Raw genomic sequence first — 12,933 nt, 5'->3', positions numbered from 1 at the left:
ACTTTATAAGTATAAGTGCGGTATTGGCATGTGTTGCAATGTTAAGATTTCATCATTGATATATAAACTATCAGACTGCCTGGTCGGTAGTAGTGGGTTTCAGTAGGCCTTTAAAGAGGCTGTTCGCAAACTTTACAGGGATGCCTAGAAGGTGTTATCTTTCCAGACAGTTTTTTTTTTTAATCAGGCTCTCTGCCTGTAAAGATTTTCACAGTCGAATCAGATTCTGATTGCCCATTGTTGACGAGCAGTCGAATCTATGGCGTTTTATTTTCTTCTAAGAGAAATAAACAAATGGTGATGTGTAGTAGGTGTCAGTAATGTGGTTTTATTCAGTCTTCTATTAAAGTGAACAGAACAAAGATCTCATTTGCGACTTTATCCATCTAAAAAAAGGCAAAATCACAGTTAGTGAGGACCTCGGCTCTAGCGCAAAGCGCCAAGAAGACATCAAACTGGACTAAATAGAGAAAGATAAAGTCGTAACAACATTTCTGTATGTAAACCAAACAGAAGGATTACCTTTGCAAAAGGAAAGTTACACTTAGAGTGTACGCCCTGAGATCGGTAGGTTGTGAGTTCAAACCCCGGCCGAGTCATACCAAAGACTATAAAAATGGGACCCATTACCTCCCTGCTTGGCACTCAGCATCAAGGGTTGGAATTGGGGGTTAAATCACCAAAAATGATTCCCGAGCGCGGCACCGCTGCTGCCCACTGCTCCCCTCACCTCCCAGGGGGTGATCAAGGGGATGGGTCAAATGCAGAGGACAAATTTCACCACACCTAGTGTGGGTGTGACAATCATTGGTACTTTACTTTACCTCTGGTAGGAGGCGGTGCGTCGGACCGACAAGTAATTTTTAGTCATAGTAATTGACATTTTAAACCCATCCATCCATCTTTATATACCCGGAGGGAACCCATGCAGTCACAGAGAGAACATGCAAACTCCACACAGAAAGACCCCCAAACCGAAAATTGCAACCGAGACCTTCTTGTTGTGAGGCGCACGCACAAACCCCTGTTCCACCGTGCTGCCCACTAATGGTAAATAAATAACTTATAAGGTAGTGTTTTTGTTGTAATTTACGTTTGATAAATTTGCAAACAGCCCTTTTAATTTATAGTTATAGTTGAAAAATTTGAAAAAAATGTAGACACACTTGTTTTGCAGCTCTGAACAGCTGCTGTTACGGATATATTCTAATCAAGAGGCAAAACGTCCAAAATGGTCAAGCTAAAAAGGCTCAAGTGACACCGTGCTGAAGGCAAAACATGGTGATTTATTTACCCTCCATCATGTCCCCCGTGGGAGATATGCAGAAAGCCGGCCTGCCATTCTGTCAGAAGGCAGAATGTGAATGTGGCCTGTCTTATCTAGGTTATGCAGAGAGCAGAGTTGGAAGGGGCCACAGACAACTTTAAGGATACTTTTTTTATTTTTTTAACAAAGAGGGCTCCTGACGCTGTCTAGCAATTAAAACAGTGCAGGTTGGACAGCCTAATCTCTTTTGGCCACAAGCACATACTTTTCCCTCAGCTGTGAGTCAAACATCAAACACCTATAATAGACCCCAGGCCGTCTGATGAATATTGATTGAGCCAGGCGTTGTATTATGTGTGGTAGTCATATTGCGGCCCCCTTTCAGCCTCCAATGATTAATGCCAGTTTGATTGTCTTAATAAGAATCCTCTGTGGTAACCTGTACTAGAGGAGAAAACCAATCAGCCCCCTTTGTAATTGGAAATATTAAAATACCACTGCTTTTTCACAAATTTTTCGTTTGGGCTGTGAAGTCCGAAATATATTTTCTGACCACTGATAACAAGCAGACATGGATGGGGGGGGGGGGGGGGGGGCGGTGACTATGCCGATCGGAAGGTAATTGCACAAATAAAAAATGTTATGGCACAATAAGCAGAAATATAGTATAAACAAACGGCAGTGGTATTTTAATATTTCCAATGACAACGCTGGTAAATTACATTGGTGGTCATTTGGAAAGTTTGCACTATCAAAAAACTATTGATTACTGTGTAAACATAACATCACATGTAACAGGTAGTGATGGGCAAGACATAAACACACTATGTGGTCGTTTAGGGCCACAACCACCAAGCGGGGCCACATTAACAGAAATACTCTCACCACGTTCAAGCCAATTTAGCACTGTTCCTATTTCCAATAACTGGTCACATCACGGAACATTCAATTAGATTAGCAACTTATGAAATAAAACCCTATTAATGTCGGATGGCGTGGCACAGTTGGGAGAGTGGCCGTGCCAGCAACCTGAGGGTTCCTGGTTCGAACCCCACCTTCTACCAACCTCGTCACGTTCGTTGTGTCCTTGAGCAAGACACTTCACCCTTGCTCCTGATGGGTGGTGGTTAGGGCCTTGCAAGGCAGCTCCCGCCATCAGTGTGTAAACGTGTGTGTGAATGGGTGAATGTGGAAATAGTGTCAAAGCGCTTTGAGTACCTTGAAGGTAGAAAAGCGCTATACAAGTATAACCCATTTACCATTTACCATAATAAAATCTTGTTTAGGAACACAAAAACCTTTAACGCTGGTGTTCTGGCGAGACGTGCTCCCCACTGGAATTCATTCATCTGCGCATGTGTATGAATCCAAGGATTGCACAAATGCAATTGCACATCATAGAACGCGAAACAATGGAGTCTTTCATTTATTTATAAATGGTTGATTTATATAGGCTAGTAAGGTAAAGTTTTGTACCTGACAAGTTTTGGCTATCTTGCTGAAGGCTGCAGAAGCAAGATAGCCAAAACTTGTCAGGTACAAAACTTTACCTTACTAGCCTATATAAATCAACCATTTATAAATACACATTAGTAGGCTAAATGAACCTCTTCAACATATGGAGTCTTTCACACAAGTACAATTGTTACACTGAATAATGCCATCTTTTTAGATTTTGCTATTTAATATACTTACTATTAAACAATCATATGTTCAACTTGATAGGTTATGTTTTCATGTGTAGATGTTAAAAAAAAGTGCCGCTAGACATCCTGGGAGAGCTTTTGGTTACCCAGGCAAACATAACCAAATAAAGACTACATTTGATCGTTTGTAGTAGTGCTGTCCCGATACCAATATTTTGGTACCGGAACCAAAATGCATTTCGATACTTTGATACTTTTCTAAATAAAGGGGACCACAAAAAATGGTATTGTTGGCTTTATTTTAACAAAACATATTTTGGTACATTAAACATATGTTTCTTATTGCAATTTTCTCCTTAAATAAAATAGTGAACATACTAGATAACTTGTCTTTTAGTAGTAGTGATTCCCAGAGCCCCAAAAAAGTCTGCGGGCTATAGAGAGTTTTCTATTGGGGCTCCAGTACTCTGGAATGCCCTCCCGGTAACAGATAGAGATGCTACCTCAGTAGAAGCATGTAAGTCCCATCTTAAAACTCATTTGTATACTCTACCCTTTAAATAGACCCCCCTTTTAGACCAGTTGATCTGCCGTTTCTTTTCTGCTCTGCCCCCCTCTCCCTCGTGGAGGGGGGGCGCAGATTCGGTGGCCACGGATGAAGCGCTGGCTGTCCAAAGTCGGGACCCGGGGTGGACCGCTCGCCTGTGCATCGGTTGGGGACGTCTCTGCGCTGCTGACCTGTCTCCGCTTGGGATGCTCTCCTGCTGGCCCCACTATGGACTGGACTCTCACTATTATGTTAGATCCACTATGCACTGGACTCTCACTATTATGTTAGATCCACCATGGACTGGACTCTCACTATTATGTTAGATCCACTATGGACTGGACTCTCACTATTATGTTAGATCCACTATGGACTGGACTCTCACAATATTATGCTACATCCACTCGACGTCCATTGCACCGGTCGCCCTAGGGGGGGTGGGTGGGTTAGGGTTTTCCCCACATCTGCTGTCCTCTCCAAGGTTTCTCATTGTCCCATTGGGTTGAGTTTTTCTTTGCTCTGATGTAGGATCTGAGCCGAGCATGTTTTTGTGGCTTGTGCAACCCTTTGAGACACTTGTGATTTAAGGCTATATAAGTAAACATTGATTGATTGATTGTAAGTAAACAAACAAAGGCTCCTAATTAGTCTGCTGACATCTGCAGTAACATATTGTCATTTATCATTCTATTATTTTGTCAACATTATGAGGGAAAAGCTGTAAAAATTAATTATTAATCTACTTGTTCATTTACTGTTAATATCTGGTTATTTTCTGTTTCAACATGTTCTATCTACACTTCTGTTAAAATGTAATAATCACTTATTCTTCTGTTGTTTGACACTTTACATTAGTTTTGGATGATACCACAAATTTGGGTATCAATCCGATACCAAGTCGTTACAGGATCATACATTGGTCATATTCAAAGTCCTCATGTGTCCAGGGGCATATTTACTGAGTTTATAAACATAATATAAATTTAAAAAGACATAAAAACATTTTGTGATGCTAAAAAATATAGATGTAATCATAGTAGTATCGACTATGAATTGATTAACGTGGACCCCGACTTAAACAAGTTGAAAAACTTATTTAGGACCATTTAGTGGTCAATTGTACGAAATATGTACTGTACTGTGCAATCTAGTAATAAAAGTTTCAATCAATCAATCAAACAGACTTGATACGCTCCTGTACTTGGTATCATTACAGTGGATGTTAGGTGTAGATCCACCAATGGCGTTTACTTTACATTGAGCTACGGTGTGTAGTGAAGCATGTTTAGCTATTTCTCGTCTTGCAAGGATGATACTTGTAAGAAACGTACTTTATTTGTCGCCATGGAGACAAGGATTAGTGATTTAGAACACTGCAAACTGCGGATGGACTTTAGCCACTAGCTAGCTATCCATGTCTTAAAGCACCTCTTCCTGAGGGTGTTTCAGTGTTATAACTTCACCTTTATCTTTAGTTTTTAAGCCAAAATGCGTCCATTCTCCCTTTTCTGTCTACACACTGTGTCTGCTTGTAAGTACTCTGTGATTGTGTGCTGCCGAACATGCTCCTCTGCTCGTAAACCAGCAATGTCACAACGTGACGACAACGGGGGACCGGTACTTTTTAGAGGCGGTACAGTACTGAATATGATTCATTAAAATTGCGGTACTATACTAGTACCGGTATACCGTACAACCCTTGTCTGTAGTATGAAATATGTGTATTAAATGACAAAATCGCAAAACAAAGCACTAATTAGTGTAGCAAGTGTACTCTTGTGAAATGTTCCTTTCAAAAGGGATGCACGCTCTGAGAAATGAAATTACATTTTTGCATTCCTTGGATTCATGCGCAGATGCAGTGGGCACGTTACTTCCAATGGGGAGCTTGTCTCACTAGAACACCAGCAATACGGATTAGCGATATTATGGCGGCCGATAGGGGAAGGGCGCGGCAGTGTACAATTACGACTAACACAGAAATGAACCATGTGACAAATACAACGGGAAAACTCTGCAAATTTAAAATGCTGCATTCACATAAACGCCACAATATTTGCGTTTTTTGGTGACATTTTTGAGTATTTGGACCCAGCTGCACGCTGACCCCTATCAGCCACCGTACAACACAGCTCAAATGTACCTTTTTTGCTATCAATGCACTCTCCAGTCGTTTGGCATCGACAATGGCTTGCACTCTTTCATATTCTGTCGGTTTATACTTGGACCTGCCCAGGCCGTGTTTCAATCGGGAAGACAGCTTTTCTGCATAGAAGGGAAGCACACGATGTGAGCATTTGATGTTAAAAGCCAAGTCTTTTCCGCTGACTACAGCATGAAGAAAAATATATAAGGATGGAGACAGAGCAAATGAGGCGCAATGAACTGCTGCGGAAAAAGACTGCAGGCGAAGCAAAGTGTCAAGACATTTCTCTTTGCAGTTTAGCCGAGTGAGTGCCTTAAAGACAGGTGAACAAACAAACCATGTGGACAAAAGCATCAAAGCCATGCTGGGGCATTCAGAAGAAGCCCAGCATTAGAACTTCAGGTCAGATTTCACACTTGTTTGCTTACTTACTAGGGGTGTGGGAAAAAATCGATTCGAATTCGAATCGCGATTCTCACGTTGTGTGATTCAGAATCGATTCTCATTTTAAAAAATCGATTTTTAAGATTTTTTTTAATTAAAAAAATATATATATATTTTTTTCAATTAATCAATCCAACAAAACAATACACAGCAATACCATAACAATGCAATCCAATTCCAAAACCAAACCCGACCCAGCAACACTCAGAACTGCAATAAACAGAGCAATTGAGAGGAGACACAAACACGACACAGAACAAACCAAAAGTAGTGAAACAAAAATGAATATTATCAACAACAGTATCAATATTAGTTATAATTTAAACATAGCAGTGTTTAAAAATCCTTCATTGACATTATCATTAGACATTTATAAAAAAATAAATAAATGTACAATAGTGTCACAGTGGCTTACACTTGCATCGCATCTCATAAGCTTGACAACACACTGTGTCCAATATTTTCACAAATATAAAATAAGTCATATTTTTGGTTCATTTAATAGTTAAAACAAATTTACATTATTGCAATCAGTTGATAAAACATTGTCCTTTACAATTATAAAAGCTTTTTACAAAAATCTACTACTCTGCTTGCATGTCAGCAGACTAGGGTAGAACCTGCTTAAATCCTATGTATTAAATGAATAGATAATCGTTTTGAATCGCGGAAAAATCATTTTTGAATCGAGAATCGTGTTGAATTAAAAAAAAAATCGATTTCGAATCGAATCGTGACCCCAAGAATCGATATTGAATCGAATCGTGGGACACCCAAAGATTCCCAGCCCTATTACTTACCCACATCTTCTGCTCTGAAGCTTGTGATAAACGCTTGCGGACTTGCTGCATTCATTGTTCTCAGGCATGCAGGTCATTTATTTACAGGATGAGTTGATCAACTCACTTTTGTATCCACATATATGCCTATACAAAACAGGTAGTAAATCAAATCAACAGAGTCAAATATATCACAGCATATTCTCAAGAGGTACATAAAAAATACCTGTTTGAAGGTATGCCATTGATAAGCTGTGTAGAAAGCAGCGACTTGTGACGTTTAAAGCAAAACAATCATCACCTGTTGGCATTTACTAGTGACGTCATAACCCGGAAGACGCACGGGAGTCACGCAAACATTACACGAGTGCTCCCAGAGGCCAAAAATTTAACAAACATGCATTGTTAAAACACACATTTTAAACTCACTTTTGCGCCAAGAATGTAGTAATGTTGTGTGTACATTTAAAAACACCATCTCTCCACGTTATATCCAAAGTTTGATTAGCATATTTGGCTAGCAAACAGGAATCAAAATCATAATTGTCTTGTATCGTGACGAAGTACGCTTAAAGTAGATACTATATACATATATATATTTATGTATATAATATATACCACTATAATTGTAATAAATATAGTACTTTACCCCCCATTTTCCGTCTTCGTATTCCTCTTTTTCGGGAGTGTATCAGTTGACATAAACCGTAACCAAGGAAACTCACGTCAGCATTTCTCATTGGTCAATTCAACGCTCCTGGAAACGCCTCCCGCCGTCACTTCAACCAATTAGAAGTGCTTTCCTCGCTTTCCTCGCTCCTCCCACCCCTCCCCTCTGACGTCATCCAGCCTCGCAGCGCCCGGGACTGCTGTTGGGAAGCAAGGAGCTCGCGGAGGGGTCGACCGTCTTCTCTTTGCTCCGCCATGGAGGCGAGTTCAACTCTCGCACACGCATGGAACTAAAAAAAGGACGAGGAAGTTTGGCTTTTCAAATGTAGACGCCGGCCGCCGAGCCCTAACAACACTCCCTCCGCTGTAAGGTAAATTATTTTTGGAATTCTCCTGTAAACACGCTAGAGTTTGTAAAGTCAGGGGACGTGAAGGCATCATGGCAGAATAGCAGGAACTGCGAAAAGTCTGTCAATATATTGTAAATGGGCATTCTTTAAAAAAATGCTACTAAGTGGAACATCCTTTATTTATATTATTTTTACATATGACCATATTATGGTCGTAAACACCTTCAGGAGACCTTCACTCGCTTGCTTCCATGTACACTGGGGATGCAAAGATGGCCATCACAGCCCCCCCACCCCCTGCACCCCTGCACCCTAAAAACTGCTGCTGTGCTACTTTTCTGTACGCCAACCAACTCACCTTTTTAGTTTGCATTTGAACGCATGTTTGCCAGGAAGTCCTGGAAAAGGGGAGGAGGGCAGGTGAGCCTACTGTGGGAGAATCTCTGGAATGCATGGGGAGAAAGAGGGATTTGCAATCCTGGAAAATAATCCCAAATTACCACATTCATTTAACGTTACACATTGCAGACTCTAATTTGTTTAATTCTACCTTTTAATTTGATGAAGGTGTTTTTTTTGACAACATACCTTTATTTCCACCCCCTCAGGCTGCATGTTGGAGGTCTTATCAGCCTTTGCTACCAAAATAAACTTATTCAGACATGTCCATGCCACCCACCCAACAGTACACTCAGCAAATTAGACCCTAGAATATAAAGTCCGTATTAGTGTTGTCCCGATACCAATATTTTGGTACCGGTACCAAAGTGTATTTCGGTACTTTTCTAAATAAAGGGGAGCACAAAAAATGTCATTATTGGCTTTATTTTAACAAAAACATTTTAGAGTACATTAAACATATGTTTATTATTGCAAGTTTGTCCTTAAATAAAATAGTGAACATACTAGACAACTTGTCTTTTAGTAGTAAGTAAGCAAACAAAGGCTCCTAATTAGTCTGCTGACATATGCAGTAACATATTGTGTCATTTATCATTCTATTATTTTGTCAACATTACGAGGGACAAATTGTAAAAATTGATTATTAATCTACTTGTTCATTTACTGTTAATATCTGCTTACTTTCTCTTTTAACATGTTCTATTTACACTTCTGTTAAAATGTAATAATCACTTGTTCTTCTGTTGTTTGATACTCTACATTAGTTTTGGATGATACCACAAATATGGGTATCAATCCGATACCAAGTAGTTACAGGATCATACATTGGTCATATTCAAAGTCCTCATGTGTCCACGGACATACAGTATTTCCTGAGTTTATAAACATAATATACATTTTTTTTAAACGCAAAAATATTTTGTGATGCTAAAAAAATATCGATGTAATCATAGTAGTATCGACTAGATACGCTCCTGTACTTGGTATCATTACAGTGGATGTTAGGTGTAGATCCACCAATGGTGTTTGTTTATATTGTAGCGCCCCGGAAGAGTTGGTGCTGCAGGGAATTCTGGGAATTTGTTCTGTAGTGTTTATGTTGTGTTGCGGTGCAAATATTCTCCCAAAATGTGTTTGTGATTGTTGTTTAGTGTGGTTTCACTATATGGCACATATTTTTGACAGTGTTGGCGTTGCTCATACGGCCACCCTTAGTGTCATGTGACATGTATGGCTGTTGACTAAGTATGCACTTCATTCACTTTTGTGTAGTGTGTTTAAAGTTAAGATGATCGCCCTCGATAGCTAATGATCGGACATAATGAAATCTTGTCTTGACTATGTCAATTAAAGAGCATTTTTAACACATCCAATGTTGTGATTCCGGTGCGCTGCGGAGTGTAGTGAAGCACGTATAGCTATTGCTCGTCCTACAGGGATGATGCTTGAGATAAATGCACTTTATTGGTCGCCATGGAGACAATGATTAGTGATTTAGAAGTAGTTACAACACTGCTGACTGCGGATAGACTTTAGCCCCGAGCTAGATAGCCATGTCTTAAAGCACCTCTCCCTGAGGGCGTTTCAGTGTTATAACTTCACCTTTATCGTTAGTTTTTAAGCCAACATTTGTCCGTTCTCCCTTTTCTGTCTACACACTGTGTCTGCTTGTAAGTACTCTGTGATTGTGCGCTGCCGAACATGCCTGACGTGACGACGACGACAGGCGGGGGACTGGTACTTTTTAGAGGTGGTATAGTACCGAATATGATTCATTAGTATCGCAGTACTATACTAATACCGGTATACCGTACAACCCTAAACTGTATGAGTAATGTCTGTGAGACTGTGACCACAATGCACACGGTGGAAATGCATCCACTGCATGCACATAGATGGGATCGGGGGAATCTCTAGGTTGTGTTCCTCGTGATTCACATTAATGCGTCCTGCACACAGCTGACACCAGTGAGGATGGTTTTGCTGGCTGCCGGTTTGTAACAACAGAGCTGTTGTTGTTTTTTTTAACTACTTTCACCATGCGCTGTGGATTAAAAACACGCTTGTCATGGATATTTAGAGGGTTTTTAACAGGGCAGAACCATACATATCAGATTGTAGACATGAGATAACATCTTTAAGGACATAAATATCCATATAAAATAGTGGAAATAATCAGTTCCAGGGTCAAGCTGTGGCCATTCAATGTTTTTAGTGGCATTTTACCATGATTACCATATTTTCCGGACTATAATCATTTGTTTCCCTCAAAACTCGACAGTGCGCCTTATAACCCGGTGCGCCTAATGTACGGAATAATTCTGGTTTTGCTTACCGACCACGAAGCTATTTTATTTGGTACATAGTGTAATGGCAAGTGTGACCAGTAGATGGCGGTCAAACATAAGAGACTGTGCACAATCACGGAGTACATACAAACAGACAATGTTTGTAGACAGAAAAGGGAGAACGGGCGCATTTTGGCTCAAAAACTAAAGATAAAGGTGAAGTTATAACACTGAAACGCCCTCAGGAAGAGGTGCTTTAAGACATGGATAGCTAGCTAGCGGCTAAAGTCCAGCCCCAGTCGGCAGTGTTTTAGCTACTTCTAAATCACTAATCTAAAGTAACATTATCACTGCAGGACGAGGAATAGCTAAACATGCTTCACTGCACACAATAGCTCACCGGCGTCACAATGTAAACAAATGCCATTGGTGGATCTACACCTGACATCCACTGTAATGATACCAAGTACAGTAGCATATTTAGTCGATACTACTATGATTACGTCGGTATTTTTTGGTATCACAACATCTTCTTTCGTTTTTTTAAATTTATATTATGGTTATAAACTCAGGAAATATGTCCCTGGACATATGAGGACTTTGAATATGACCAATGTATGATCCTGTAACTACTTGGTATCGGATTGATACGGAAATTTGTGGTATCATCCAAAACTAATGTAAAGCATCCAAAAAACAGAAGAATAAGTGATTATTACATTTTAACAGAAGTGTACATACACGCACATTACAACAAAAAATTACCAGTTACTAATAATAAATGAGAAAGTAGAATAATAATACTTTTGACAAAAATAAATACTACTGGACATTACACAATATGTTACTGCATACATCAGCAACCAAATTAGGAGCCTTTGTAACACGATTTGACCCGTTCTATTATAATTTAAATGCCAAATAATATATTGTGATGTATATCATTATTATAGAACACCTTTGTCAAACTCAAGGCCCAGGGGCCAAATGTGGGCCGCCACATTATTTTATGTGGCCCGCGAAAGCCTGGAATAATGTGTTGATAAAATGCTTCATCTTTTCTCACTAAATATATTTTGTCTCCCTGCACTGTGCCCTCCTAATGCCAGTCTTAATAAACCAGAAAGTACAAATGAAAATCATCTCTACTAGTTTCTCTCTGCTGGCTCTTTTGTCTCATCCTCTGCATCTGTGTTCTCAATTTGTATCTCTTCCACAACTCCGTCCTCGCTGTCCTCAATCTCTTCTAATCTCTCTTTGTCGTCCAGTACTGCCAACCAAACCCCACAGTAAGAAAAGTAGCTACTGATTGTCATGAAAGTTGCTAGAAGTTGATAGATGTCATCATTGGCTCATTTGCACAATAGATTACAATGGACGCTGTCGAAGAGAGGAATAACGTAATGGAAGATATAAAAAGTGAGTTAAAAAATGCAAATTATGATGAGAATTGTAAATGGATTTTCTTCTGTTGAGTCTTAGTTTAGTTGTATTTTTTTCTTTATATCCTTAAATGAGTATCAAATTTGATCAAACGACTGAATGCTTGTGATATCCACAAACTAACCAAATCTACCGACTGGCCAAAACATGAACGACAGGTTTATTTTTATTTGAAGCTTGACAGTGATGAAACAGCGGCAGTTTGAGTGGGTGTCCGCCTCCTCTCTGCTCTGACTGGGATGGAATATAACTTTAATGTTTTTATTGCACTTAAAAGTACAACAAAGTACAAGCTGTCCAAGAGCAGACGTTCAGTCGACAGCTGCTGCTTGTACGTTGAGGACATTAGAGTGATACGCGCTTTCATGTTTCCAAAACATCCCCAAAAGTTGCTAGATTTGTCGCTATTCGCTTTTTGAAAACCCACAACGACAAAAGCAACGATTTGAGCGCTTCTTCTCTCATAAGTGGATCAAACAAGGAAGGGTGATGATGGATATTTCTATCAATAAGCCGGCTCTTGAGACACATATTACTATTATAACATAATAAAAAAGTCAATTTTACATAATAGGTGAAATTGAATTTCAAACGCTTCTATGACAGGTACTATGCAGCCAACCTGTGGCTAACACTTAGCAGCTAACGTTAGCATTGTCCGACTCCACAGTCTCTAGTTTCATCACTATTAGAGCTATTCTACAAAAGGAAAAGAGAAGTGGGCTGTTTATGTTTTATATATATATATATATATATATATATATATATATATATATATATATATATATATATATATATATATATATATATATATATATATATATATATATATATATATATATATATATATATATATATATATATATATATATATATATATATATAATATATATACACATGGCTGTCTTGAGTTTCCAATAATTTCTACAGCTCTTATTTTTTTGTGATAGGG

At 39.2% G+C, this 12,933-nt stretch overlaps 2 protein-coding genes across 6 annotated transcripts in view; one reads left to right on the top strand and one right to left on the bottom strand.

The window, feature by feature from the left end:
• Positions 1–7,549, bottom strand: part of LOC133665405 (coiled-coil domain-containing protein 148-like) — a 76,151-nt gene extending 68,602 nt beyond the window's left edge. For 3 of the 4 annotated variants that reach the window (XM_062070693.1, XM_062070695.1, XM_062070696.1), the window contains exons 1-3: positions 7,479–7,549; positions 6,851–6,976; positions 5,604–5,725 (exon numbers count right to left, since the gene is read on the bottom strand). In XM_062070693.1, the coding sequence (XP_061926677.1) occupies positions 5,604–5,725; positions 6,851–6,905 (177 nt within the window). In that variant the 5' untranslated portion in view covers positions 6,906–6,976; positions 7,479–7,549. Of the gene's footprint in view, positions 1–5,603; positions 5,726–6,850; positions 6,977–7,055; positions 7,082–7,478 lie in introns of all 4 variants that reach the window. The other variant, XM_062070694.1, reaches the window with a different exon arrangement.
• Positions 7,550–7,696: 147 nt separating this feature from the next.
• Positions 7,697–12,933, top strand: part of LOC133664931 (plakophilin-4-like) — a 246,263-nt gene continuing 241,026 nt past the window's right edge. The window contains exon 1 of one of the 2 annotated variants that reach the window (XM_062069971.1): positions 7,697–7,864. The gene's annotated coding sequence lies outside the window, so the exon portion shown is untranslated. Of the gene's footprint in view, positions 7,870–12,933 lie in introns of both variants that reach the window. The other variant, XM_062069969.1, reaches the window with a different exon arrangement.

The sequence above is a fragment of the Entelurus aequoreus genome, linkage group LG14, assembly GCF_033978785.1.
Source record: "Entelurus aequoreus isolate RoL-2023_Sb linkage group LG14, RoL_Eaeq_v1.1, whole genome shotgun sequence".
NCBI classification, from domain to species: domain Eukaryota; kingdom Metazoa; phylum Chordata; class Actinopteri; order Syngnathiformes; family Syngnathidae; genus Entelurus; species Entelurus aequoreus.
The sequence above is the reverse complement of the archived record's forward strand: the minus strand, read 5'-3'. Positions and strand labels throughout refer to the sequence as shown.